This window comes from Tachypleus tridentatus, chromosome 10, assembly GCF_004210375.1.
Source record: "Tachypleus tridentatus isolate NWPU-2018 chromosome 10, ASM421037v1, whole genome shotgun sequence".
NCBI classification, from domain to species: Eukaryota; Metazoa; Arthropoda; class Merostomata; order Xiphosura; family Limulidae; genus Tachypleus; species Tachypleus tridentatus.
This window is the reverse complement of record NC_134834.1, coordinates 162320927-162348226: the sequence shown is the minus strand read 5'-3', so window position 1 is coordinate 162348226 and position 27300 is coordinate 162320927. Positions and strand designations below refer to the sequence as shown.

Here is a 27300-nt window from a genome sequence, read left to right as displayed (position 1 = left end):
TTATAAGTATTATGGCTTTATTTATGTTTATATCTGATAACTAATAATTAAAAATATCGGGAAAAATATTTTTGAAAAATGTAAATAAAATTAAAATTACTTTAAATTTACAACTACAACTGTTTGTTTGTTGTTTTAAATTTTGCACAAAGCTACTCGAGGGCTAACTGCGCTAGCCGTCCCTAATTTAGCAGTATAAGACTAGAGGGAAGACAGCTTTTCATCACCACCCACCGCCAACTCTTGGGCTACTCTTTTACCAACGAATAGAGGGATTGACTGTAACTTTATAATGCCCCGACGGCTGAAGGGGCGAGCATGTTTAGCGCGATGGGGATGCGAACCCGCGACCCTCAGGTTACGAGTCGCACGCCTACTACTATAACGCCGTAATAAACTCTAAAGAATGTTAATTAATATCTTTCAATATTTCTATGATGCAGTAAAAATTCTAATTGGTGAATTGAAACATACAGGTTTACTACATGTGTACTATATTTTATTTTCAAGCAATTCTATACCTTAATTAGCTACACTTTGATGTCATAATCGCGAAATAATAATTTAAAAGTACAAGCAAATAGTCTTGGTCCTTAACCATTTTTTATTAAATGTGTGTAGTTTTTACAGTAAAATAGTAACATAATCCCACTTATGGATATAGAGTAGTAACAGAGAACTTCGCATTTAATTAGCTAGAAAAAAAAACAATAAACGTGACTGTTTGGACTTTTTAATGTTGTCGATATAAGGGAAGAGAGGTAAAAAAAGAGCATGCAGTTTAAAGTGTTTGTGTGTTGTGTAAAGACGGTACACTGTATTTGTTAAATTCGTTTCAATAGGAAATGAGGTTTGGATATATATAAAAAAACGAAAAGGAAGGCAAATACTTCAAGTTCTTCTCTATAATGTAATATCACAAGAGCGATATAGAAAAACACATCTGGTCTTTTTTTTTCCCCTTAGCACCAAAACAGAAATATCCGTCTATATATATGTATTGGGAGGTACTATTTATACCTGGAAGTGAGAGAAATGTAGAAAGAAAAAATATATTTAAATAGTTTATATTCTAAAACTCGCAGAATAAACGTTTCAGAGACAGCTGTTACCGAAAGTAAGAATTAGAAACTGAACATTTGAAGTAATTTGTTTTTGTTATTCATAAAAACCGTACACTTTTTTAACTCCTCCTCTCACATCTAAAAGCTACAAAGATGTCTAAGTTATTCATAAAAAAGGAAATACTTCACAGTACTATCAATAAGGTAGTGGGGAACTGGAAAAAAAGTGTTTTAACTCCACAAAATAGGGTATTTGAGTTCCTACCTCCTCCCCAAACATTCGTTTTGTAAGCTGGTGAAAATGGCAATAATTGTAAACGACCCCTAAATCTCTTAGTGGATAAAATATAAAGATAGAATTCATCAAGGAATATTTGTTTTGTTCTGTGGAGATCACAAAGGAAGAGATATAAACACGTACTCGTACAGGGGTAGATGTAATATTAGAATAACTGCATGGTTGAGAAAATGACAAAATGTGAAGTAGAAAATATAACAACGGTGAAAAACTCACTAAATTATAATAGTTTTATTGGTAAACGCGGAAACAACGTTAAGGACAACACATCTGCAGCGGGTTTCCATTTTTACTGGAAATTCGATGAAGAGCTTTTGTCTGAAACGTTGTGTTTCTCGTATTTACCAATAACATTATCTTAATATAGCGAGTTCTTTACCATTACTATATTGTCTATTTTATACAGGGGATAAAATCTTCACAATATTACTGAATTTATACTTCTAATGATTTCTCAGTTGCTAGTGGTAAATTCTTACAACTTTTATTCCGTGAAATTGTGGGAAAGCGCTGAAAACGAAATCAGTTTCTGGACTTAAATATAGTTTCTGCTTCTGGTTATAAAACTTCTACATCTGTAAGCGAATCATTGGTAATATTCGAACATGAATCAATGTAACAACATTTTTTTCATAAAGCAAATTACCAAAGGACTGTGCACCCAGTACAAAATATTTAACTGAAATTACTAGAAACCTGCAAATTTATTGTAGTACTATGTTTTCATAATATACCAGAACTTTATAATGTTTATTAAATTTAAAAATGAACTTCCACATTGAAAACTCCAGACGACACTAGTATCTTATCCGTCCGTGGGGCCTGTGGCGAGAAAAATTGATAAAAAACAACATTGTAAATAAATGCTATAATTTGGATATTTAGGTTTTATTTATTATTAAGTGTGTATGTGCTATGTTTTGTCTGTCGTAAAAACAATTCTTGTGAAGAAATTTAACTAAAACATATTAGTTGATTTTAATTAGAATAAACTGTTGCATTGGATGGATGTGAATGGTGATTTCCGAAACAAAATTTTGGAAATATTAAGCTAACATTTTCTTTAACTATTACTTTGTTCAAAAACAACTTATGAGATTTCCTTCGTGCATTGTAGGTAGTTTCCATTTTCTAAAATTATATATTTAAATGCAGCTGTTGATATTATGAACTGTATTAGCAGCGATTTGTGACATGTTAATAAACCTCATAACATAAACAAAAGTTTAATTTTAGGACTTTGTCAAATAACTTGCACAATCTTACTTCAGTCAATATTCTGTGAAAAAGTAATAAAAATTTTTACATTCTGCCGAAATTAATATTCTATTAATATTAATATTCTATTTCCAAACAATAAACTTTCAGATTTTCTTTTATATTACTTTTTGTCACCCAAATAGCAAATTATCATAGGTTTGAATAAACTCTCTCTAATAAAATGTACATGTTATGCAGTTCATAAACCTTATCAACTAAGTTTGAACGTCATAAGCTTCAAATCTTATTTGTCAAATAAGAAACTTCTACACTACGGCTTCAATGAGTTCTGTTTTAAATCAGCTTTTTTTCAATATGACATTTCGGGATTTACTCTTAAAAATTAACTTTTGTGTGTCACAACAAACTCTCACTGTCTTAAATCAAGTCCTATTTTAGAAGAGAAGACCTCTTAACTTACACCAATATCTTCTAAATAATAAACATATGTAATGACTTTATTCAACTCAGTCAACCAAAAATAACTTTTCTATTGATCGCCTTAATAGCACGAATAGTAAATGCATATACAGCTTGTCACATACTAGTATCTTATTACATTTACATATAAAATGCATGTTTACACGGCAAATATAAGGAAAGTTTCGCAGTTCACGAACAGTATGGTGTGGACAGGACCAGTACGACTGGGAGGTGCAGCATGTGCATTTGCAGGATCTCAGGGGACGACAAAATTGGTCATGGTTACCAGCTCTCTGGCCTCGAGAAATATTCCGTGTCAAGCAGAATTGGCATTGTACGGAAAAGTTTACAGCTAAGATATAACACTGCTGCTGCTTACAGATGATTCAGGGAAAATTCGTTGGTGTTGACGACACCGTCAACGTTTGCATAAGGTTATTCTGCGTAGGAGGGTGAAATTGTGAAAAGGTGTTTAGGTTTACATTAGCATGCAAATATTTGAGATTTCACATATTGCTACCATGGGCGCCGACGTGTTTTTATTTGTGTGTATGTGTGTGTTTCCTATGGTTAGAAATGAGCCTTATCGGTCGCAATGCAGTTCCTTCAACCAACATGAAATTGACAAGTGCAGAGAAGTGAGCTAGTGAAATACATTACACAAAGTATGTAACGCTGATACAAATTCTCAAGAAAACCCATAGAGTGAATAATATTAGCAGGAAGCCGTGATCCAGTGTGTAAGTTCATAAAGCATTTGGCGAGACTGGCAACACTTTTGATTAACACTTATAACCTCCATGGTGCTAAAGGGATAGTGTAATTTTGTTTCATAAATGTCTTCCTTATTGGACCGTACGTTTTAAAGAACCATTAGCACTTATACTTTAAATTTGCACAGTCAGTGCTATATTATCGATACCATGCAACGTTTACAGCTAATGTGATTGTTGTGCTGTATCAGACACGACAAGTTTCATGAAGGATGATGTTCCTCCACGTACTAGTAACAACATGAAATACGTTCTGTTAGGACACTTCTGTGGCAGAATCATTTCGCTTCTATTTTCCTGTGGATGGTCACTTCATTCATCGAATCTAACACCAGTCAATTTCTAGTTTGAGGGGAGGTACCTGAAATCATCAGTGTTCCGTGCTAAGCCTCTCATAATTCTGTAAATTTCGAGAATGAAGTTGTATGAGAAATTACCAGTGTGCCAGATGAGATGCAGGTTATTGTTGCGGGAAGTAGCCAGCGTACCAGATGAGATATGCATTATTGTTGTGAAAAGTGACTAATATAATGTTGTTATGATGTCCATTATCACATGGAAGCTTTGAATTGTGGACACTGAAGGAGCACATTTCGGACTGTGGCTATGATTGGTTGGATATCAAGTAATAGCGACGTCTCTGATAGCAACATGTGACAACTATGGTATTTGTATCCGCGTGATACCTTTCCTGTGTCATACTGCTTGAGATATGACGTGCTGAACTGCGAAACGTTCTTTATAATCACCCTTATTTACACACCTGTTTTCATTATTCACGCGCTCAACTTTCCATAGTTTTTTATCTAATCAAAACGCGATCTTTCTGTTACAGCATATCCGTACTTCCTCCTACTTCTCTTTAGGTTGTATTGAAGGTCACTTGACCTAATTGTTGACTGTATTTTTTGTTTTCTTTTAACAGTTTAAACAGGTTATTTTTGCGACAAACACCCCACATTTCATTAAACAATAAATCAACTTCTATTTACAAGTAACAAGCTGGCCTCGCACATCAATTCCTTTCTGTCTTTCTTTCTAGCATCAGTTGTCCATGAAATGAGGTATTTATGGTTGATTTAAAAATATACTCTTGTCACGTATTAGTTCCACCCCTCACTTAAGTCGTTTTCTACTCGTGTGTCAACTTCTCCACTTTTTTATAGGTTGTTTTTATATTGCCGGTGAAAAAATACGATACTGATTCAATATATATAATCCAAACAAATAATAGGTTCATTGTATCTATCACTGTACTATTAAACTGTCCAGACTGTCGTTTGCCTCCCCATCGCGAATACAGCGGTATGTCTCTGGATTTACAATGCTAAAATCAGCGGTTCAATTCCCCTCGGTGGGCTCAGCAGATAGCCCAATGTGGCTTTGCTATAAGAAAACACACACACAAATGCGCACTTTCATTTTCCTCAGTGAATATACCAGTAAAATATTCTTTGATAAGTTTATCAAAAAAGCTTGCAGCGATATCGTTGTGTGCTTCACGCTATTTTAGGAATGACTGAGAAATAAATCCTAATTAGTATGGCTCGAAAAGCCCACATGGCACATGAACTCGTGAAGAAGCCAGATTTGTTGTTTATCTATACTATTATACTATTCAGGACACAAATAAAAAAATGTTTAATCTGTAGATTAAAAAATAAAGTAACTTACTTCTCCCTTCATTTTAGTAATGTGTAGTGTAACCTTGGTTGACCTGTTCACGGGGATTGTAGTTTTTCTGGGAATTACTTCTAACGTCATGGGATCGGTAATCGTAACCGTGATGTTGACTCTGTCTCATATTATAGGGACGGGAACTGTATCCTGGTTCTAGATTATATTTACTAGGTCGGGAATGATAATCGTATTCTGACTCTAGTCTTTCAGAGCTGAGACGAGGACTGTAATTTGATTCAGGATTACATCCATCGTAGCGGGCACGTGAATAGTAGTCTTGATCTGGGCTGTAAACAGAAGGCAACTCTGTTTTGCTTTGTCTCTTTCCATATTGCCGATTTCCAAATCTCATTTCCCTTTCATCCAAATCAGGTCTGCTGTACCGGCGGTTGTTATTGTCCAAAGGGATAACATTATCTGACTGGTCAGCACGTGGAAGCTGGCTCCTGTCATCTTGCATGGTGTGATTTGGATATGTTGATAACGGAACTTGTGGCTGGCCTGCTGTAAAATCACCCTTATAGAAGATTAAAAAAGAAACACTTTATGAAACTGCCTTATTTATTTCGCCATCTAAAGATGAAAACAAAGGTATAATCATTTTTATATTACTATTTAACTTTATACCGTTAATAGTGTGTGTATGCTAACCAAATTACTAAATTTATCAACACGGTATATGAGGTACTTGAATAAATCTGATGAAAATGTTTAAAATCACCCAGGAACAAATCGCTTCGATATGATGGCTGTGACCCCGAAACTAGTTGATTAAACTTCAGGTAAACCACATATAAAAAAACACAATGAACGAAACGTCTTTATTATTTGGCCTTGACATTTATTGTTAGATGGTTCGCTCTCTGAAGATATCGTTTGATGATATTTGTTGCATGCATGAAATTGCCGTGTTGCTGCAATTCGAATTCCTGTCCAAGATACCTTGTTTGTGCTAGAATTACATGGTTGACAAGACGCTGCTTTTATTTCTCAGCTTTCAGTGTGTAAACAGTTTTCTATCGTTATACACCATTAGCTGAGACACGGTAAAACTTTTACTCCTAATGAGAACACTTCACTGCAGATGTATACGTTTATCATCTCTCTGTAATCGAATAAACCATCCTTAATTGCTGCTAAATCATATATGGATGTTTATTAGACTCCTCCCAACATTGTTCATCAGATTCTTTGAAATGTGAAATGTTTAAACATCCGGTTGATTATCTCTCCGAAACAGAATTTTTTGAGCAATTTCGAGTTTGTTTTTGTCTTATTAGTTTAAATGTATCATTCAAGCCTGTATTTACCACTGGGTTGTTGGCAAAATTTACTGGATTATTGCGTATCACTTAAAGAGTATACGCCGAGTTACTTAACATTACTTCAAAGGCTTTATACCTCGAGATTCTATTATCAGGAGTATCAGTTTCACGAATTATCTTCAAATTTTCCATGCAACTTCTAATATTATTGGTGTGTGTACTAACTAAATTTATCAACATAATATGATGAATCAAGATTCTGTTTTTTCTTGTTTTTCGTCTAGTGTTTCTATTCTTGGAACATTCTATACTACTGCTGGAAATTGTTTTTTGAATTTCGGGCAAAGCTACACGAGGGCTATCTGCGCTAGCCGTTCCTAATTTAGCAGTGTGAGACTAGAGGGAAGGCAACTAGTCATCATCACCCACGTTGTAACGCCCCCACGGCTGAAAGGGCGAGTATGTTTTGGTGTGACGGAGATTCGAACCTGTGACCCTCATATGACGAGGTCACCTGGCCACGCCGGACCTACTGAGAATAGTATAAATAATTAACTGTACTTTTATGGGCTCTATACTGTGATACTGTTCGATTGGTTGAATGACAACTCATAAGAGTGTAAATTATAAACACATGACGGTGCACTCTGGTGATGTTTATTTTCGTACAACAGAGAGGAGAAATGTCATATTTTTGTCATATACACATTTTCTTAGTTTTCAATAATTATTTACAGTACTGCACGTACACATACATACACACACACTTTCCATTTTGAAATTGTAGTTTCTAGCATCAGTTACTTTCAGTTGTAATTTAAACATACTATTAGATGAAACATTTTGTGTAATGCACAGTGAAAATTTCATTTGGTTATTTATTTATAGCATCTTTAATTTCACGTTTTGTGCTTTTAACTTTCGTCAATCAACGGTAAACTTTTAATAATTTTCATAATCCTAGCTTACCCCCAGCAACTAACACTACATAAAACAACAAACATTTTCTAGTCTATCATTAGGTTAAGCCCGGGATGGGGCACTCGACTTGCAATTTGAGGATCACGGGTTCGAATAACCGTGCAACCAAAATTGCTCGTCCTATCAGTCTTGGGGGCATTATATTGTAACGGTCAGTCTCTCTATTTATTAGTAAAATAGAAAAACCAGGTGTTGGCTGTGGGTGATGATGATTAAACCCTCTAGTCTTTCGCTGCCAAATTAGGAACAGGTAGCGCAGATAGCCTTCGAGTAGCTTTTACGAAATTCAAAAACAAAGAGAAAAAAAAACAAACAGCAACAACAACAAATCATATGGTCAGATTGATGAACTTTCAGGATCTGCCAGAGTTAGATTGAAATGGTGTATACCGCATCGGATATTTCAAAGTAGTGGCATAACGTGCAGCAAGTAACAGATTAATATTATTTAATCTTTTTAAAAAGTTTTCCTATAAATACGTCGACTTTCATCTTACTAGCGCTACAAAGCTTCGTTCTCTAACTAAAGATCGTTCTTATAATGGTCTTCCTTTGTGAAATAAGGTATAAAATTTGCGTTTATAATGGTCTTCCTTTGTCAAATAAGATATAAAAGCTCTATATGTAAAATAGGGTTTAATGAATGCTAAACTTTCAATGAAATTGCCCAATGCAAATAGCATACGTAATAAGTTGTAAAGTTGATTTTACTTTCTACTTCTAAGGTTATCTAACTCTACAATATCAGTTCAAACTGTGAAGTCTGAGAAGAGAAGAAACTGGATATATTGTAAACTCCAAATCCCTTAAGTTGTAATTTTGTAATATTGCATTACTATCTTACTACTATGTTCTGACTCCCATTTTCTTCAATGGGCTAGTGAAGAATGATGCAATTAATATTATCAGAATTATTCTGTTGTAGTACTCCAAACATAGCTCACTTGAGGTCATGCTCCGCCAGCTTAGGTTTTCTACGTAATGGGGTTTGATTTCCCCGAAACTTATTCAGCCGGTCGTTGTTATAAATGTTTATGTTCACTCTGTCAAGTAACACCAACTCGTAATTTCTCTATATCATGGTGATTAATATTAACTTTTATTATTTCATTACAGCGACAAAAACTACACGCCATTATGAACAACGTGTCTTATTATATAAAAACAGTGAAGTTTTAAAAAGATTATTACTTTAAAGTATTTGTCATTTAAAAGTTTCGAAAATGGTAAGAGTTAGTTAGAATAAATGTTATGTCTAAATTGAGTACACTTCAAACTGTTGTTGTCACTGGTTAGTTATGTAGTAACAAACACGTGTACTTCAAGAGAATTCAGATACTACAAACATTTCAGTTTTTGTTGTTGATAAAAAAAAAACTACACAAGTGGCTATCTGTGGCGTGCCCACCATGGATATAGAAACCTGATATTTTAAGGTTAAGCCTTCGAAATTAGTGGTACCACTAAATCCGTGAGAGAGTTTGTTTTTCTTTGTTTTTGAATTTCGCACAAAGCTTCTCGAGAGCTATCTGTGCTAGCCGTCCCTAATTTAGCAGTGTAAGACTAGAGGGAAGGCAGCTAGTCATCACCACCCACCGCCAACTCTTGGGCTACTCTTTTACCAACGAATAGTGGGATTGACCGTCACATTATAACGCCCCCACGGCTGGGAGGGCGAGCATGTTTGGCGCGACTCGGGCGCGAACCCACGACCCTCAGATTACGAAGCGCATACCTTAACGCGCTAGGCCATGCCAGGCCCCCTGAGAGAGATTGGCACACTTTTAACTAGCGAAGGTGAGACAAGTGTATACAGGGTGTTCGGAAAGTCACTGTGCACTTATATATTTATTAACAGACAAAACTGCTCAGTGACTTTCGGAACACCCTGTACTTTGAGAAAAGAATGTGTTTCTTCTTCACAAAATGTTAAAATTCTGCAACATATTTGATTTACACATGTTTGTTTTTAATAAAGAATTCCTGAATTGTTAATCAAATATAAATTTTCAATAAAACTAACTTGGAGAGGATCCATTTACAGACATGTTAACCACCATTAGTGTAATTTGACGGTGATTTTTGTCTTTCGTTACTGCTACTAATATTTGCTGAATAAAAATGATAGCTTTAAAATTTTATGATTTAATTAAGACACATAATCTCTATACAACTTGTTTACTTCATTGAAAAAGGGCTCAGCATGGCCAGGTGGTTAGGGCACTCGACTCGTAATCTGAGGGTCGCTGGTTCGAATCCCCGTTACACCAAATATGCTCGCCCTTTCAGCCGTGTGGACGTTATAATGTTTCGATTAATCCCACTATTCGTTGGTAAAAGAGTAGCCCAACACTTGGCGGTGAATAGTAATGATTAACTGCCTTCTCTCTTGTCTTACGCTGTTGAATTAGGGACGGCAAGCGTACATAGCCCATGCGTAGCTTTGCGTGAAAATCAAAACAAACAACCATTGAAAATGTGAAACGGAGTCAAGACTTTTCACTTACCAGAGTTTCTTTGATGTTTTTCTTAATCTCTGATAGGCGTTGGCTCACAACCATGAAGAAATAGCCCTATAAAGTAAAGTAAATCTGTTATACGAACTATTTTGTTACTCACAATTGAAGATGTAGGTCAGTGTGTGGGTTCCTTAACGTGCGTTAACTATGTTTCTGAGCTGGAAAAATACTGTACGTCAGTATGTGTTTATTTTATAAGTATTTGCCTTAGCCCAGTTCCGTTAACAAATGCAAAACAAAAAAAAAAAACTCTAACGAATGTTTGAAGTCTTGCAGTGGTAAGTTAAAATGACGTTAAAATATACTGTACACACTTATTCCTCATAAAAAGAAAACAAGAAAACATGATGTGAAATAATAGCGAAACATTTTATTAAAAAATATTGTCGGTGAAAAATCTATTTCCAAAATACGATTGTCTTGTTACTTATGGTTTCGAGACTTAGAACTAAGGTCAGAACTGCATAGTCTGTTTTGTAATTTGAAGGTGTGTGTTAATGTTTATTTTTTCCTCAAGGAATTATGCCAGTATACGTTTTTTAGCTGGTGTTGTACGTCAACGTGTACCTCTTATCTGATCTTGTACTTCGGCTAAATTCTACATCAAGGCGATTTTCTTATTTGATAACATCAGCTACTGTCTTTTATTAAATCGAAGACAGTGCATGTTTATTGGTTTACGATGTGCTTTAGTGTGTATCGTTTAACTTCAGTAATTCACCGGTGCGCCAGAAAAGCACATCATAATATAATTTATTATAATTACAGACAGTATTCAGTATAATTACATTTTGTTGACGCTAACTGTTTAAACACAGCAACAGGATAACCATGAATACATCAGAAACGGGAATTCATCATCATCAACAACAGCGTAGGCACTTGTAACGCCAGAAACGGGTATTCATCGTCAGCAACAACATCGTTGGCACTTGTAACACCAGAAACGGATATTCATCATTATCAACAACAGCGTATACATTTTTACACCAGAAACGGGTATTCATCATTATCAACAACAGCGTAGGTACTTGTAACACCAGAAACGGGTATTTATTATCATCAACAACAGCGTAGGCACTTGTAACACCAGAAACGGGTATTCATCATCAGTAAGTCAAGTTTTAAGAGAACAAATTGAAAAGATGTTGCTGCATGAGGAAAGTATTGGAGCAGCTATAAGTGAGCTTTAAGACCCCAGGAAGTGAGATTTGTTGCTTAAAATATTGGAATAAGTCATTATTATTTTTTATACTTACGTTAAATAGAATGTTGGTTGTTCCAATAGAACAACATATAAGCAAGTAAAAGGTGGAGAGATTTTTCCTGATTGTTTGTTCCACAGTCAAGTTACTGGACTTAATGATGCTCTGTAAAATATAATTGGTTTATTGCATTAGAATACATAAGTAAAAACTGTATTGTTAATCTTTTTAAACGATACTGGTTCAATACAGATAAAATTGTTCCAAATTATATAAATCAAAATTGAGTTATATGGTAAATCCTGGGGTAGAAAAGGTACTATAATACAACGAGTGAAAGATAATTAAACATTGCTGAAAACGAGCTTGTTGCAGATGAAACAGAATAAATTTCAATTATTTTTAGATACTTTCTATAATGTATTTTTTTACCAGCAATGCCAACGGTACTGATAAAATAACATTGCAAACCTGTAGTTTGAATCCATAGTATCCTGTTTCTGCAGCTTTGAAAGGAATCATGATAATTGTGATAATCATCCAGAATGTAATTAGAGCCTTGGATTTCACCTGTAGCATGATAACGAAACCAAATGATTAAGCTGTTTATCAATAATAATAATAAACATTTAAAAGCCAGTAACTACAATGTCTGGTTGTTACTTAATGCTGGTTTTAATTATTAAATGAAAGGGGAATTTGTAATTGTACAACAAAATGAAAGATTTCTAGTTAATTTGTGAAGTTATTCGATAAAATCCAATTCACCAATAAAAGGTGTAAATCACTTGTAAAACTGGAGGGTTTTCGAGTTCATTGATAGTACTCTTGAGAAAAGGAAAATAAAATCTTTCAGTTTTCCTGAATACGTGAATCGACTCTTAACCAGTTGGTGCTTATGTTGAATGTGTGTGTATCATTTATTGAACATTTCCGTAACACTAAACAACGTTGCAGTTATGCTTTCCCAAACTGGTATGTTAAGCCTTATCGTATGGTGGATGATACGAGGACAATCTTAATAAATGATGTCTTGTTGCCAGTATCACAAACACTGTTGCTTCGTGTAGGCATTTGCTGGCCCTAATTTCTTGTAGTTGTCATATAAGAGAAAAATACACAGTTCTTTTCTATCACGATTTGAGTATCTTTATTACAACAAAACTAATGAATTGTACTTGTATAATATTCTTTGTAAAGTTAAATTTATCTTTAAAATAAGTTTTTAAATACTTAGGCTCTTTTCGAAGAAATATTTTATGAGAGCAATACTAAAGCTTCGAAAAAATATATTTTAAAAACGCATAACTGACGATAGTACAAAACACATAGGACTAAAAAAATGATATAACATTAAAAAATAACGCCTATCATCATAGTTCTGTACTTGTAAATAAATGTTCACCTCTCGAAATGAAGTGTTATCTTTAAAAATATATATATACACTTAAGATAGTCGTACTTTCTATGGCTAGCAGATAACGATAAATTATTAGCCACGGCTTTAGACTTATCTTTAAATGAAAAATCATTGTTTTTTTGTGTATAGTTTTAGCTATATTTTAAACGCTCTATCACTTTCTCGATTTGACTGAAAAATTGACGGCAAAATCTTTTAATATTATAACAGTCCGCAGATAACAATAATTATATAATCTATTATAACATAAATTAATTGTTCTTAAACCAAAACTATTTACTAAGAAATCTGGTGTCTATTATTTTATACATTTTAAAAAAAAAACAAGTATAACTGTTTTCTGTACTGTAGGGCCCGGCATGGCCAAATGTGTTAAGGCGTTTGACTCGTAATCTGAGGGTCGCGAGTTCGAATCCCGGTCGCACCAAACATGCTCGTCCTCCCAGCCGTGGAGGCGTTATAATGTGACGGTCAATTCCACTATTTGTTGGTAAAAGAGTAGCCCAAGAGTTGGCGGTGGGTGGGGATGACTAGCTGCCTTCCCTCTAGTCTTACACTGCTAAATTAGAGACGGCTAGCGCAGATAGCTCTCGAGTAGCTTTGCGCGAAATTCAAAAACAAACATTCTGTACTGTAGTGTGTTTGTGTCGAAGATTCTTTTGTAACAATTATTTCTTCAAGAATTATACAATTGTAGATAAGATATCTGTGATTGGTTTAAATTAAGTAAAAATTGATAACATTAATTCCTATTAAATTTAAATAATGAAAAATAATATTTTAAGCTTGCAAGTGATTATAAACTTACTGAGTTGCCGTAAAGAAGGGCTATTGCACTTACGAGCCACAGGCCATTAAGAACCACAGTTGCTATTATTATAGCTTTATCCACTGCAATAAAAAAAAGATAAACATATGAAAATACGGTGGCTAGAAACCGAAAAAATAAATGAACTTTACAGCGGTAATGTTTAAAATAATGATTCTGTTTTGTTAGCTAATCACTTCTACAAAACTGCACGTCATGAAAATAATTGTTATTTTTATAAACACTTTATGTGACGTGTAAAATTATTTCCGTTTCTAATTAAAAGAAACTATTTTATCATTAAAATAATTATTTTCTACTTGGTTTATGAAATGTTTAAATCGCGCTACGTTTAAGGCACACAAGTCAATCTCGAGTTCCCTTGGAGAAACTGGTGTCCTTTTAGTATGAATGTCATACACACGTTGACGTTTATTTGAACGGTGAGTTGATATACTTACCTCTGTGAATAGAAATAAGAAGATATCTGTTTGGATACTTAATGGAGAGATTTATAACGATTTTATTGCCATAGGAACAGTTTAAGACGTGTTCGAGAGCAAACATAATTTCGACTAGTAAGTATGTTTAATTTTTTTCTTTATGAAATATTTCTTTCTCAAAAATGTCTGGTTATCTTGCTTTCTTTGATAATGGACTTAAGACAGTTAATCATTCTGAGTAAACAATGTTTTGTCAAATGAAGGTTACGCCATGCATGTTATGCATAAAACATCTTTTATCAAGTAGATTATGTGTTAACATTGAACCATGCAATGATGCTGGTTTAGATATTCCATTGAACGTCTAATATCACTATGAATAGCAGTGGTAGCTTTCAGCCATTTTGAACGTTACTTAAAACACGTCTACAGAAAAACATTTAGTTGGTTTTTCGATCAAATTGTCCAAATCGCTGGGGGTCGTTCGTGGTTTTAATTGTAAACGTGCTCGTACTGTAAACAAGAGTTTTTCATCGTTATTAGTTGCGTCATATTATGTTACTAGGTTCGAGACTTTACCCACCTTGTCCCCTGTTTCTAGGTGTATATCTTACCTTGTTAACAGATTCGGAAACATATCTGCTGTGTTCTTAGACATTTTAGTATTTTTCTCAGTTTTTTAACATATCATACCTAACAATTAGATTCGAGACTTGACCTGCCATTTTTAGGCTTAAGAATAATCTTTTCGTTCCATTTTAAGAATACATCACACCTTGTTCTTATGTTTATGAAATAATTCGTCTTGTTCTTATTTCATAGGTACGTTTCATCACATTCATAACTTCTGGATATAAACCACTTTGTTATTAACTCCAGATTTCATTGGTCTTTGTTTCTTATACTATATTTAAGCCATCTTGTTTTAAGTTCTATACGCGATTTCTGTTGTTCTCAATTTCTAGTATTTACTAATCCTACTCTCGGGCATTAGATGTAGCTCATCTTGTTCTTCGTGTCTTGATGTAACTCCCTTTGTTCTCAAACTCTAGATGTGATGGCTAGGCGTGTTCCTGATTCTAGAAGTGATGACTCATAAAGTTTTTGGTCCGAAATGTAACTTCAGCTCGTTCTTATTCGAGACGTGGTTGCTTTTGTTCATAGGATTCTCTGGTGTATCAGAGGGACGTTTATGAACTTGTGGGCATAGAGTAGACATTCTATTATGCGACTCTGTACTAAATTAAGTAAACAGTTGTTCATAGGTTACAGGTCTAATCGCCTTGTTCTTGGTTCTAAATGTAACTTGAATTGTTATCTAGCTATATAAATGTTTTTGTTAAGTGTGTGTATTTTCTTTTAGCAAAGCCACATCGGGATATCTGCTGTGTCCACCGACGGGAATCGATTCCCTAATTTTGGTTGATTATTATAGTTGATTTATTTCTCTTTGTATCAGGTATCTTTCTCACTCATTCATATACTCGTATGTTCATTATTATATATCAGTATATATTACTCACTTTGTTTTTTCCTTTTCTCCGGGTTTTTAAGAGAAGAGTAAAATTGTTACGTACCTTCACTAGCGCTGTACTCAATTTCATTTGGGTTTGTGTCTATCAACGTCAGACCATGACTACCCAGGAAATCCCAAATATGCTCTCCAGCTGAAATATAAGAAAAATACATCAGATTAGTTAACAACCAGTCATGAGGACTTTGAAGTAATTATTAAAGTAAGAGTTCCGCGAAAATATCTGCCTGCTCTTTTCATCCAGGTTAATCCAGCCACTTCTAATTTTAATGTAATGAAGCAGAAATATAACTTTTATCCGCGACATAGCAGCTCATAGAATGGCTGAGTTTTTTTTTTTTTTTCAAAGAATAATTTTTAGCTTATAGCTCTGCCATTTCTTGACCAATTTGAAGTTTAATCACACCTTTGTACTCAAGAGGTCAAACACTTTCAATTGATGTAATTGATCACACTTAACGTTTCATAGATTGATTTATTCTAAACCTGTCTTAAAGAATTGCAACTTGAGGGTAGGCTGGTACAGATTCTGATGAGTACTAAAATCGAATCGAATATTCGCGTACCCCATGCTCGGTATAGCTAGCGCAGAAATACGTAGCTAATGAAAAGGTCTCGTAGATTAATTTACTACAATCCTGCCAACAGAAAGTCAAGTGCCGCGGCTGTTGAGGATTCCCTCTTATTTTCTTCATGTAAACTCTAATAATCTCTATATATGTACTTCTTGTTAGTTCTTTTGTCTTGGAAAAGTTAAGCAACAACATATTCTGTTTTGTAAAATAATCGCATAGATAATACACAAAATACAATGTCATAAGTGTAATGGAACAAAGTTATAAACAATGATACGCAGCGACGTACTCTGCAACGAATACGAATGATTTGTAAAGGCTATTGAATAGGCTTCTTACAATGGGTATATTATATCTTATTAAGAAAAAAAAAACTTATAGTCGTTTTAAAGACTGAATTCTAGTTCTCTTGTTAGAATTCACCGTTATCGCTCAGGAAATCTGTAAGTGAAGACTTATCACGATATAACTGATATAAATCTATATGGCTTCGTCCATTTGTCAAACTATTCTTCATATTTGAACTAAACTAAATGGCTGGCGGTTCTCATAAATCTACAACACACGTTTTTGTTATGGCTTTACTATTATACTTTTTATTTTCTGAAATTAAAGAACATTTTACTTAAAATTAAACTAAACACATACGCACGCACAGTGAATATATAGTAAAACAATTATGATTTTCTTTCTAGCGTCGCGTACTTAGCTCTCGTTTCTTAACATTATCTTGCGATCTTTTAAACCGAATCTTATTTGAGGTTTGAGATCGTTTCTGTTTCATGCAGTGTGTTCAAATAGAATTTTTTTTTCTAATTGTAGTTTTTAACGCTGATTTCAGAAATATAAATTAAAATATGTAGAAATGAAAAGTAATATTCTTTATTTATTTTGCTTTCGAAACAACGAAGTATTTTTAGCATTACTGTGTGTGTGTGTTTGTGTTTTCTTATAGCAAAGCCACATCGGGCTATCTGGTCAGCCCACCGAGGGGAAATCGAACCCCTGATTTTAGCGTTGTAAATCCGGAGACATACCGCTGTACTAGCGGGGGGCGTCTAGCATTACATGTATGCCTATGTATTTAAAAGAACTGCAAGACATCAAGCCAGTACAAAGTATCTGTCCCTCACTGGTACTGTGGTAAGTTCACGGATTTACAACGCTAAAATCAGGGTCTCGATTCCCCTCGGTAAACTCAGCAGATAGCCCAATGTGGCTTTGCTATAAGAACACACAGAAATATACAAAGTATCTAGTGACAATGTAGTAAATTAAATGTGAAAACCCAGAAATATTCTTAAAATTTGCTTGAAGATATCATCAGTTTCATGCCTGCGATGCCAAACCTCACAAAGAAAGATACGAGTCAATCGTGTTACCATTGGTTACACAATGTCCCTCTTAACCACATTACAAGTACTTTCGGATTCCTACAGATTTCGAAATATAAATTCAAATTTGTGGAATTGGTCTTTAAAGGGGAAAATATAGGAAAATATTTTCATTTTTTTTAAATTAAAGTTATATTTTATTTGAATAAACATGTAATTATTTACTAATTAGTCTAACTTGATCTAATTCGCATAAACTGACCTAACCTACCAAAATAAAAAGTAGTGAGTGAGTTGATATGCATCTTGGAACTAAAATTTATAGTATTTTTGCATCCTGGCATGAAGGGGATGGATCCACTCGGTTTCACATTTCTACACTTTTGTGTACTGACCCCACTAGTGAGAAGTGTGTGTTATGATAGCCGTTTTGGTTTTCTACCATTTAATATAATATTTTTGTACTTGCTTTATCTGGTGAGTTATTTGTCATGCAAGAGGTTAAATTATTTCATTTTTTTTTTATGTAAGCTCATAACTTTTGATGATTATTATTTTGTTTTTGTCGTCACCCTCAACCATTAAACAATTAAAAAAACGAAAAATGTGCAAGTAAAACCCATTTTCGTCGGTGTATTTATAGATGCAGAAAAATAGAGCGTAAAGGCATTACTTTAAAAATTCATTTTGTTCATCATTCATGTATGTATTTCGACATCACTTATCACGTTTTGCAAGCACTGTAATCGTATTCGTGGATTTTGCTACGCTGAGATAAGCCTTTTTGTCGACTCGTACTTTATGCAAGTTTTGTAATTTTATCCGCTGTATTTATAGACATTCTAAATCGTTTATCGCGTAAGGGGTTTTTCTTGTGATGCTAATCCAAGGTCAAGCGCTCGGCACGCTTTAGCTACAGTTGCCTGATTTTTATTCCAGAATATAAAAACAAAACTAAGAAAACTTTTGAACAACCATTCAACTGAACTGTTGTAAATTGAATCATATAAAAGCTTCATTCAAGTTTCACAGCTATTAATTAGTCCTAATCGCGTTTAAAAGTATCTACTCAGAAGTACATTCAACAGATTTACCAAAATCGCGCTTTGAAGATTAAGGTAAATCGATTTCCAAGTAAGTTTATGGGATATAAATAACTAGAATTTGTTTGGTGGAAAATATGTTAAAGAATGTACACTTTAATTATAAAACCGAATAAATAGCATCATATATTGGTTGTTTTGCCTTTTCTACACAATTTGTACAAGTGTGATATTTACTGTTTCTGCTTCATGTATTAATTTAGGAAATGAAGAGTTTGTATTTACTTGCAACTACCAATAGATGGCGTTACCATAAAACAAAATAGGAAGAGCTAACTATTAATCTTGTAGAAATTTACAATACGTATGAACAATATATATAAATTCAAATCCTTGATAAAATAACAGATGTAGCAAGTAGTTGTTTCGCGAACCTTTGATACTAACAACTACGATCCACTTATGGTATAAAGAATAAAGAGCTTTTAAGATTATTAAAGATGTAAGTTGAGACACCTGTCCTACATAAGGAATAAATGTAGAGCTTAAACTGATAAATGGAAAATTTCTACTCATATGCATAATTTATTTTACAACAAATTTATTTCACGTCACAGAAATGATGGTACAATACCTTATTACTATTACTACCATCTCTCTGTTCCCTCAATGTTTGTTTATACTCTAGTAGACACAAGTTCTTCCTTCCTTTCTATGCTAAAATTAGAGATTTCTGATTATCATAATCTTGCAAACTAAAAATAATTTTTGAAAACCTAAAGTAATTTTTTGATGTAGCCCTGCCACGTTAAGAGTCTGACCATACGCTTATGTTGCCATTTTACCTGGCAAAAATATGGTTTGGTTTGAATTTCGCGCAAAGCTATACGAGGGCTATCTGCGCTAGCTGTCCCTAATTTAGCAGTGTAACACTAGACGGAAGACAGCTAGTCATCACAACCCACTGCTAACCCTTTGAATCTTCTTTTACCAACGAATAGTGAGATTGACTGTAACATTATAACACCTACACGACTGAAAGGGCGAGCATGTTTGGTGTGACAGGGATTCAAACCCGCGACCCTCAGATTACGAGTCAAGTGCATTAACCACCTGGCCATGCCGAGCCTGCAAAAATATGAATGTTTGACATTTTGCTATGAAAGAGTATATTTTATAAGAAAAAATCTAAAAAATTGTACAGAAAGAAATTCAAAGTAAAGGAATAAAAAATAAAAAGTGATCTAGGACTGTGGTGTCATTAGCTGAACTAACACATGTTGCTGCAGGCATTGCTTTTGTTGGGTTAGGTTGGGTAATAACCGTTCTCTGACACGCTTCTTTGTCCAATGTACCATTCCACTGAATTTGCTTAAAATTTATTCAACTGCCAGGAAATATTTCGTGGAGAAACAAGCCTACAAATAAATATATTTTTTTGCTTTCACATATACATACCTATACCTAATTATATACTTTTTGACCTTCATGATAGAAAAGAGAATATACCGTAACTAGAAAGATGATTCAAGGATTTATTATTTTCACAGACCGAACTTTTTTTAACTTTATTTATTGACTAGTCAGTCAACATTGGTTAATTGGAAACCAAGCAAAAGTACTTTTGAAGCACTAGTCATCATTACCTCTATCATCTAAATTAATTTCTAGTAATTTACTAAACGCATTACTGTAATAAAAGCAGGGATAGGAAGTTTGTGGACATTCATTATTTATATGAATATATTAATTTAAAGAGCATGCATTTTAAATTTCGTTAGTATATTAGCCATTTCAGCATGAATATTCCATTTTTTAAATTACATTTTATTTCCAGTTCTGTGTTTAAAAATCTATCGAACATGCGTTACACGTAATGAAGAAAATTTTGATTTTCCATAACTTTTTAATCTTCACCCTTTTTAAAGTTGTAAAATCTTAAGTGTCTTCTACTTTTTTTTTCTATATCTTTATTGTAAAACATCTGAAAGAGAGGAGTGGCTTTTAGTGCACGAATGCAGTTTACTAAGAGTGCATTACAGACGTGACAGTCAATCCTCCAGCGAGAACGACGAATGGTGGAGTGTTGCTGATTGGTTGCCTTCCGTTTGGTCAGTACTTCAGAATTAGGGACAGCGACCGAGATCCTTAGTACCTTTGCCATTAAGTACAGAATACGAATACGTTTTGAAATATTTAAAATGAATTGTCAGATGATATTTAATTATGGTTCTTCTTATACACGAAATCTCTCCTTGATCATAGTTTTTATTGGTAATTTTAAAACTATTGAATAATTTTGATTCATAAATAATTATTTCACTCATTTATGTTTGGGGTAGAACAACTATTTGAGTAAAGAAGTGGTACCCCGCTGGTATAGCGGTAAGTCTACTGATTTGCAACGCTAAAATCACAGGTTTGATTCCCCTCGGTGGACACAGCAGATAAAAATGTCATAAATATATTAGAATTATTATTTTTAAGCACAAATAGTGATAATATTCTGCAAATAAAAATATCGTAAAGATGCTAGAATTATTGTCTTGAAGCAAAGATATTTTGATACTATTATACAAATATAAAAATGTCACAAAAATGCTAAAATTATTGTTCGAAATTAGGGAAATTAAAACTAATTAAAGTATATGTTTTAGAAATGAATATAAATTTGACCGACTTTTACGAAATCCAGCTCGTGCATAAAATTTTAGTTCACGTTGAACACAAATGGTGGCAAAATTAATGCCAGTAAAAAACCAGGAATAAAACAGACAAAAAGGCTGCTATTTTTAAATCGACTGTTTGTGATCCTATATACTTAAGTAAATACAATGTACGTCACTAGGGTACTCCACAAGTAAATAATGTGAATGGAAACTTTTGTACCATAATGAATTTTACAGGCGTATTATCTTTTCAAAATAAAGTAAAACTTTATTTGACAAAATTATAATGTTCAATAAGCTATCTCGGTTTTCCATTTGCTCCATCATGTGCAGTCGGTCCCCTTCAGTCCATAAAGATCGCGTGGCCCGGCAGGGTCAGGTGGTGGTGACGGTCGTGGATTCGAATACCCGTCACACCAGACATGCTTGCCCTTTTAGCCGTTGGGATGTTATAATGTTACCGTCAATTCCACTATTCGTTGGTAAAAGAGAAGCCCATGAGTTGGCGGTGGGTGATGATGACTAACTGCTTTCCCTCTAGTCTAAAACTACTAAATTAGGGACGGCTGGTGCAGATAACCCTTGTGTAGCTGTGAGCGAAATTCAAAACAAACAAGCAAACCATGAAGCATGTATAAAATATTCTGCAACTTCACAATTTAAATGCGTTGATGTTTTTGTCGTGTGCTTGGTGTAGTGGCATGACTCACATCTGTACAACCTGAGGACATCATAGGTGGTTCACTAAGTGTATATTCGTTTGTTTTGAAATGACACAATCCTTTCATACGGTGCCAAGTGACTCCAAACATCAATTTGATCACCCTCAGTCGTCTGTGCATCTCTTTACTGTTTGTACCACTCTTTGATTTATAGGATCCAAGAAAGAAAGATTCATCTACTAAATTAGTGGAATCACCATCTACCATAACCTTAGTTTTTGTTGTTGACAATTACTTTAAGGCTGCTTCTTTCTTGACATTCACAGTAAGTCATGTTTTCTCACTTTTAATCTTTATGTTACGTTTTGGAATTTCTAACATTGTTGTATTAATGTTTTATTCTACCGATACTAGTGCCTCCCTCGAAATGTTTAGTGCACTTCGCGTGATGTATTCTGCATACGAGTTAAAGATGAAACTTTGGCCAATACTAAACCAGTCTACGTCCATATATTCTATCATATTGAGTAATTCCGTGAAGATCTCACAAACAATAATGGTTTAAATCATTAAGGTCCATGTAAAGCAATAATGGTTTAAATCATTAAGGTCTATGTAAACCAATAATGGTTTAAATCATTAAGGTCTATGTAAAGCAATAATGGTTTAAATCATTCAGGTCTATGTAAAGCAATAATGGTTTAAATCATTAAGGTCTATGTAAAGCAATAATGGTTTAAATCATTAAGGTCTATGTAAAGCAATCCCTAGACCAGTGAAATAATTGTAACAATGATGGTATTTTTAATTTTTTGTGTGGAATTAATATATGTTTAGGGACCCTTTAATCCGCAAAGTCATGAACACACGTGGCATTTCACGTATAAAGACATAAGAAAAATGTGTTTTACTCTATAGTTAAAAAGGTGCAACAATTAAAAGCATTGTATGCGCGACTCGTGACGACAAGGTGTCACAGCAATGTAAATAATCAAACGTTACATACATGGCTCAGGGCGCCAAGGTATCACAGCAATGTAAATAATCAAACGTTACATACATGGCTCAGGGCGCCAAGGTGTCACACCAATACAGGCTGACCTTTCAATAGATACATGCATAGATCTTAGACTCTTAACATGAAAAACACGTAACATAATATCTACTTATCGTAACAAGGTTTTATAACATACGAACAACGAGGGACCACTTGATAAGGAAACCAAAATTGTTCACAATATTCTAAACGAAACCTAAGTAGAGACTCGTATAATTAAATGGTTACATATTTTGGCCTGTGACAATTACGTTATTAAATACACCTTAAAACTCGATTAGTTTTGGCCTGAACAACAGGACACTTCCACAACCGCTTGAATGATTTATCCACCACAGCGTCAAGACATTAATCCTTACGTCTGACCTGGAGGGTCACTTCCGATTCACAGTTATTTCTGGCATTAGTCACTCGTACAGATTCCCGATAAAAAAGAGATAAGTCTACGGGCTTGCAACACTAAAATTCTTTGTACAATTCTTCGCGTGGACTCACCAGATAGTCCAATGTGGCTTTGCTCTAAAGAACAAACAGAACACTTCTGTTTAGTGTTGTATTAGTAGTAGTTTCAGTATTCTTCACTACAGATGAACTTATCACTATATTTATTGAGAGAGTCTTCATTTTCTCAGTCCTGGTGAGAACAATCAATCATGTAAATCTGTTAGAGACAGATATAAGTCTGTAATATGTTTCTTTATTTTAATAAATTGATTAAAACTAGGAACAGTCTATCAATTGATTGTTTATGTTGCCTTGACACCATACACCACGTTCCCTGTTGTTACACCCTTCTAATATCTTTCATTTGTATAAAGTTCGGTTGCTCTGAAAATATTCCTAAAAATCGAACATGTTTCATGTGTTTTACTAAATTTGTTCATACTGGAAAAGGAATCTCATACCGTAAGGTTTCGAGGTTATTTTGTCTGCTCTGTCACTATTACTGCTGTGCCTGTTCCATACATGGACTATGGTCCTGTATTCGAGGCTCGGCTCTGTGCCAGTTGGCAGTCGACTTGGAGTGAGCAACGTGAGAACAAGCTTTTCCAAATAAAACTGTCTATTGGACTTTGGCCGTGTTGCTTCCGTAAGGATAGGAAAGAGGAAGTTGTTCTAACTAGACTTACGCATTGGTCACAGTTTTTTAACTCACCGTTTTCTTTTATCTGGAACTGATGCACCAGTGTGCAGTTTGTGTAACACTCAGATCACAATAAGTCACATTTTACTTTCTTGCCATCGTTACGACTCTCAACGACGGCACCATTTTAAACATGTTCTGTCCCAAGGCTTATCCATAACGTTAGACAGTGTTATTAGTGATGGTGACACTGTCTACCTTAGAAATGTTTTTAGTTTTTTAAAGGCCATTAATCTTTTTAAAGCGATTTAAGTTTTTTATTTATAAATTAGACCTTTTGTAATGTGATTCCATTTTAAGAATCAAAGTCCACCTAGTTCGATTTGAAATTAGAAAATTGCCGTAACGTCAAGTAACTCGAAACCAGGACTAGAAAGGCCAACTTCAGGTGACTAATGCTGATGTTTGAACTTACCCCTTAGTCATCCTAGCGAGTTATGGATGGATGTTTTCTTATAGCAAAGTCACAACGAACTATCTGCTGAGCTCACGGAGGGGAATCGAACCCCTAATTTTAGCGTTGTAAATCCGTAGACATACCGCTGTACTAGCGGGGGGCGGCGAATTATGATAAATACAGTTGTGCTACAGAAAGAACTTTACAACTTATATTACTGTAGTTTTTCTTTTACCGCTGAAGACTAGATATAAAAATTTGATTCAATGCTATTTATATTTTTAATTCAAAAAATTAAACTTTGTTTTGTTTTACCTTAATTTCGTTTTATGAATTTTAATAATTTTACTTTAACTTAAAACCGGATGTTTGGCGCAGATAGCCTAGTTAATTTGCGCCATAAAACACCAAATGAACCAACCAATCGAGGTTACTTAACTTTTGAAGTTGAGTTTGACATCAAGTTTTGTTTTCCTTGCTGGGATAGAGTATGAAGAATAAAAATGTTGTTCATGCAAATTATCAAATTCTATACCATGAAATCTAATACAACATAAAAACTGCAGTATTCGACTGATTGTAGTACGAAGTATCTTATCCAGTCTATAAATAATATGTTTCATAGGTTTAACAGTCTGTTTTAATACACGGATGCAATGTGACTCTCGAGAGTTTCTAAGTAGTTTTGCTCCATGGATTCCTTGAGATCTGGTTGTGCCACTGATTTTAGAGCTTCAAATAAAGATTTTAACCAGGATGTCTCCGGTAGGAAGGTGGTAATTCCATAAGCTTACAACGTGGAATTTTGGGGTTCGATGCTCTGCGATGGACACAGCACAAGGTGGCTTTGTTTTAAAACAAATAAATATCGAAACATCTGGCAAGATAAAATGCCCACCTATTTCAAATATGTTTTGTGATTTAGTATTACAAATAAACTAATGTCTTCTAGAGGGTTCTCGGTAGTTAACTTAAGCTTTTAGTTACTCCCTAAATACGACGTTTAAATAAGAACAATTCTTTGAGCCTTAGCCGCGGCAATTTTATTTGATACTATAGTGCAGAATGTCTTTCGGCCGTTTCTGACTAATTAGTCCGATTGGTGGTTCGTGGAAAGGTTGCCTAATTATGGAAAAGAAGCAGTAACGTGATGTATAGATCCCACTGTGGTCCGCGAGATGAAAAGAATGTTGGGAATGATGCACAAAGTGAAACACGTCAAAAGGATTGGGAAGTGATTCGTAAAGCTTTTATAGCGAAGCCATTCCCGATGATGAATGTCGCATTAAGAACTTAACGGACAATATGTACAGACAGACGCCATCTTCGTTGACACATCCAGTTTTAGTAGGACAACGCTGTTTGTGTACATGATTTAATCTACGTATTCAGAATTAAATATTTTATTTATTTATGATAAAATAATGGACAACACAAAATCTCGTTTAGACCTTTTGGAACACCTGCTTAAACTGAGAATCAATTACGTAATTTTGAGATGTCGTAGACTTACGATCAGAACAAAAGTTAAATACAATGAACGACACATGGAATTAAACAGCTCTATGTTATGAGTGTAGAGATATGGTGGTCCACATGAACAGAGTTTAATAGATGATAAACGTACTCGAGGCACTAAAAGACTTACCTATAAACAATCCCACTAGAGTCACATATTACAAAATGTGTTTTAGTAAATATACCACAGTCACTTCTAAGTTCAGTAGAGAGAAAAATAAAATTCGCTTTAAAACTTGAAGTACGTCAAAACGGAACACTTTACATTAAACATTCGTCAAGTTAAATGTGAAACAAAATTTCAAACATTGTAATATATACAAATTTATTACACATTATTAAACTAGATTATGTGTGTAACGTTTTAAACACCAAACATTAAATCTTCAAGTAAATTTAATAGTTAAAAACACGTGGTTTTAAAAGGTGCTATATGTTTTCGTCAAATATTATTTTTGTTGCAATTATTCAAAATCAGTTTTATGAATTCAAAGAAACTCAAATTTAATATAATTTATGGAAGGAATATTATATTTATACATTTATATATTGTTAATTTGCAGCTAATAATAAAACTGAATACCCAAGCTAAGCCTGACGGGTGATTTGTATGTGATAAAGTATAAGCGTTATTACGTTGAGTTTTTTAAGCCTATTTGTTTGATCAGTATGTGTTAATTAATCAAAAATACTTACTATTGTGAAAACGCCAGCACTGACAGTTAAAATGTATAGGGAAAATCCGCAACATGACATGACTGTTCAAATCACAAAACGTCAGGTTTCACTCGCAAAAGTTCGTAATTCGAATTTTTTTGTTTTCAACTTTTCGGGAAGGATTGAAAAGCCAACATTAGTACTGATAGTATCGAAGCTCCGTTTACCGTTGTATCTTGCTTACCGAGTCAGATAAAAGAAAGAGCGCTTCATTATTGATATACTACGTTGGACTTTATAATCCCTCTGTATGATGAACAGAGTGATAATAGTAATTCTCTTGTCCAATAAGCTTAAACTTATTGGACAATATACACCAGATACCTTCTGAAAAGCTATGAGTGAATGAAACCCATGTATACATTTCTTTACACATAATTATTATAACTAAAACAACATTCTGTTGACTGTGTTTAAAGTACTGATTTTTACATTCATTCTGTACGATGAGTACGTCAGGTTTTCCCATTCTCTTTTATTGTTGCTTATCAATTAATTACGTTTGATCGCT

At 34.1% G+C, this 27300-nt stretch overlaps 1 protein-coding gene across 1 annotated transcript; it reads right to left on the bottom strand.

Annotated features, from left to right (window-relative positions):
* Positions 1 to 583: 583 nt before the first annotated feature.
* On the bottom strand, positions 584 to 27011 carry LOC143230804 (uncharacterized). The gene is made up of 8 exons (XM_076464965.1): positions 26769 to 27011; positions 15717 to 15806; positions 13697 to 13779; positions 11940 to 12038; positions 11523 to 11633; positions 10252 to 10317; positions 5493 to 6015; positions 584 to 2184 (listed from the first exon to the last, which is right to left on the bottom strand). Exons 1-7 carry the CDS (start codon positions 26821 to 26823, stop codon positions 5506 to 5508), a joined length of 1014 nt encoding a protein of 337 aa, XP_076321080.1. The 5' UTR covers positions 26824 to 27011; the 3' UTR covers positions 584 to 2184; positions 5493 to 5505.
* Between the last annotated feature and the right edge of the window lie 289 nt (positions 27012 to 27300).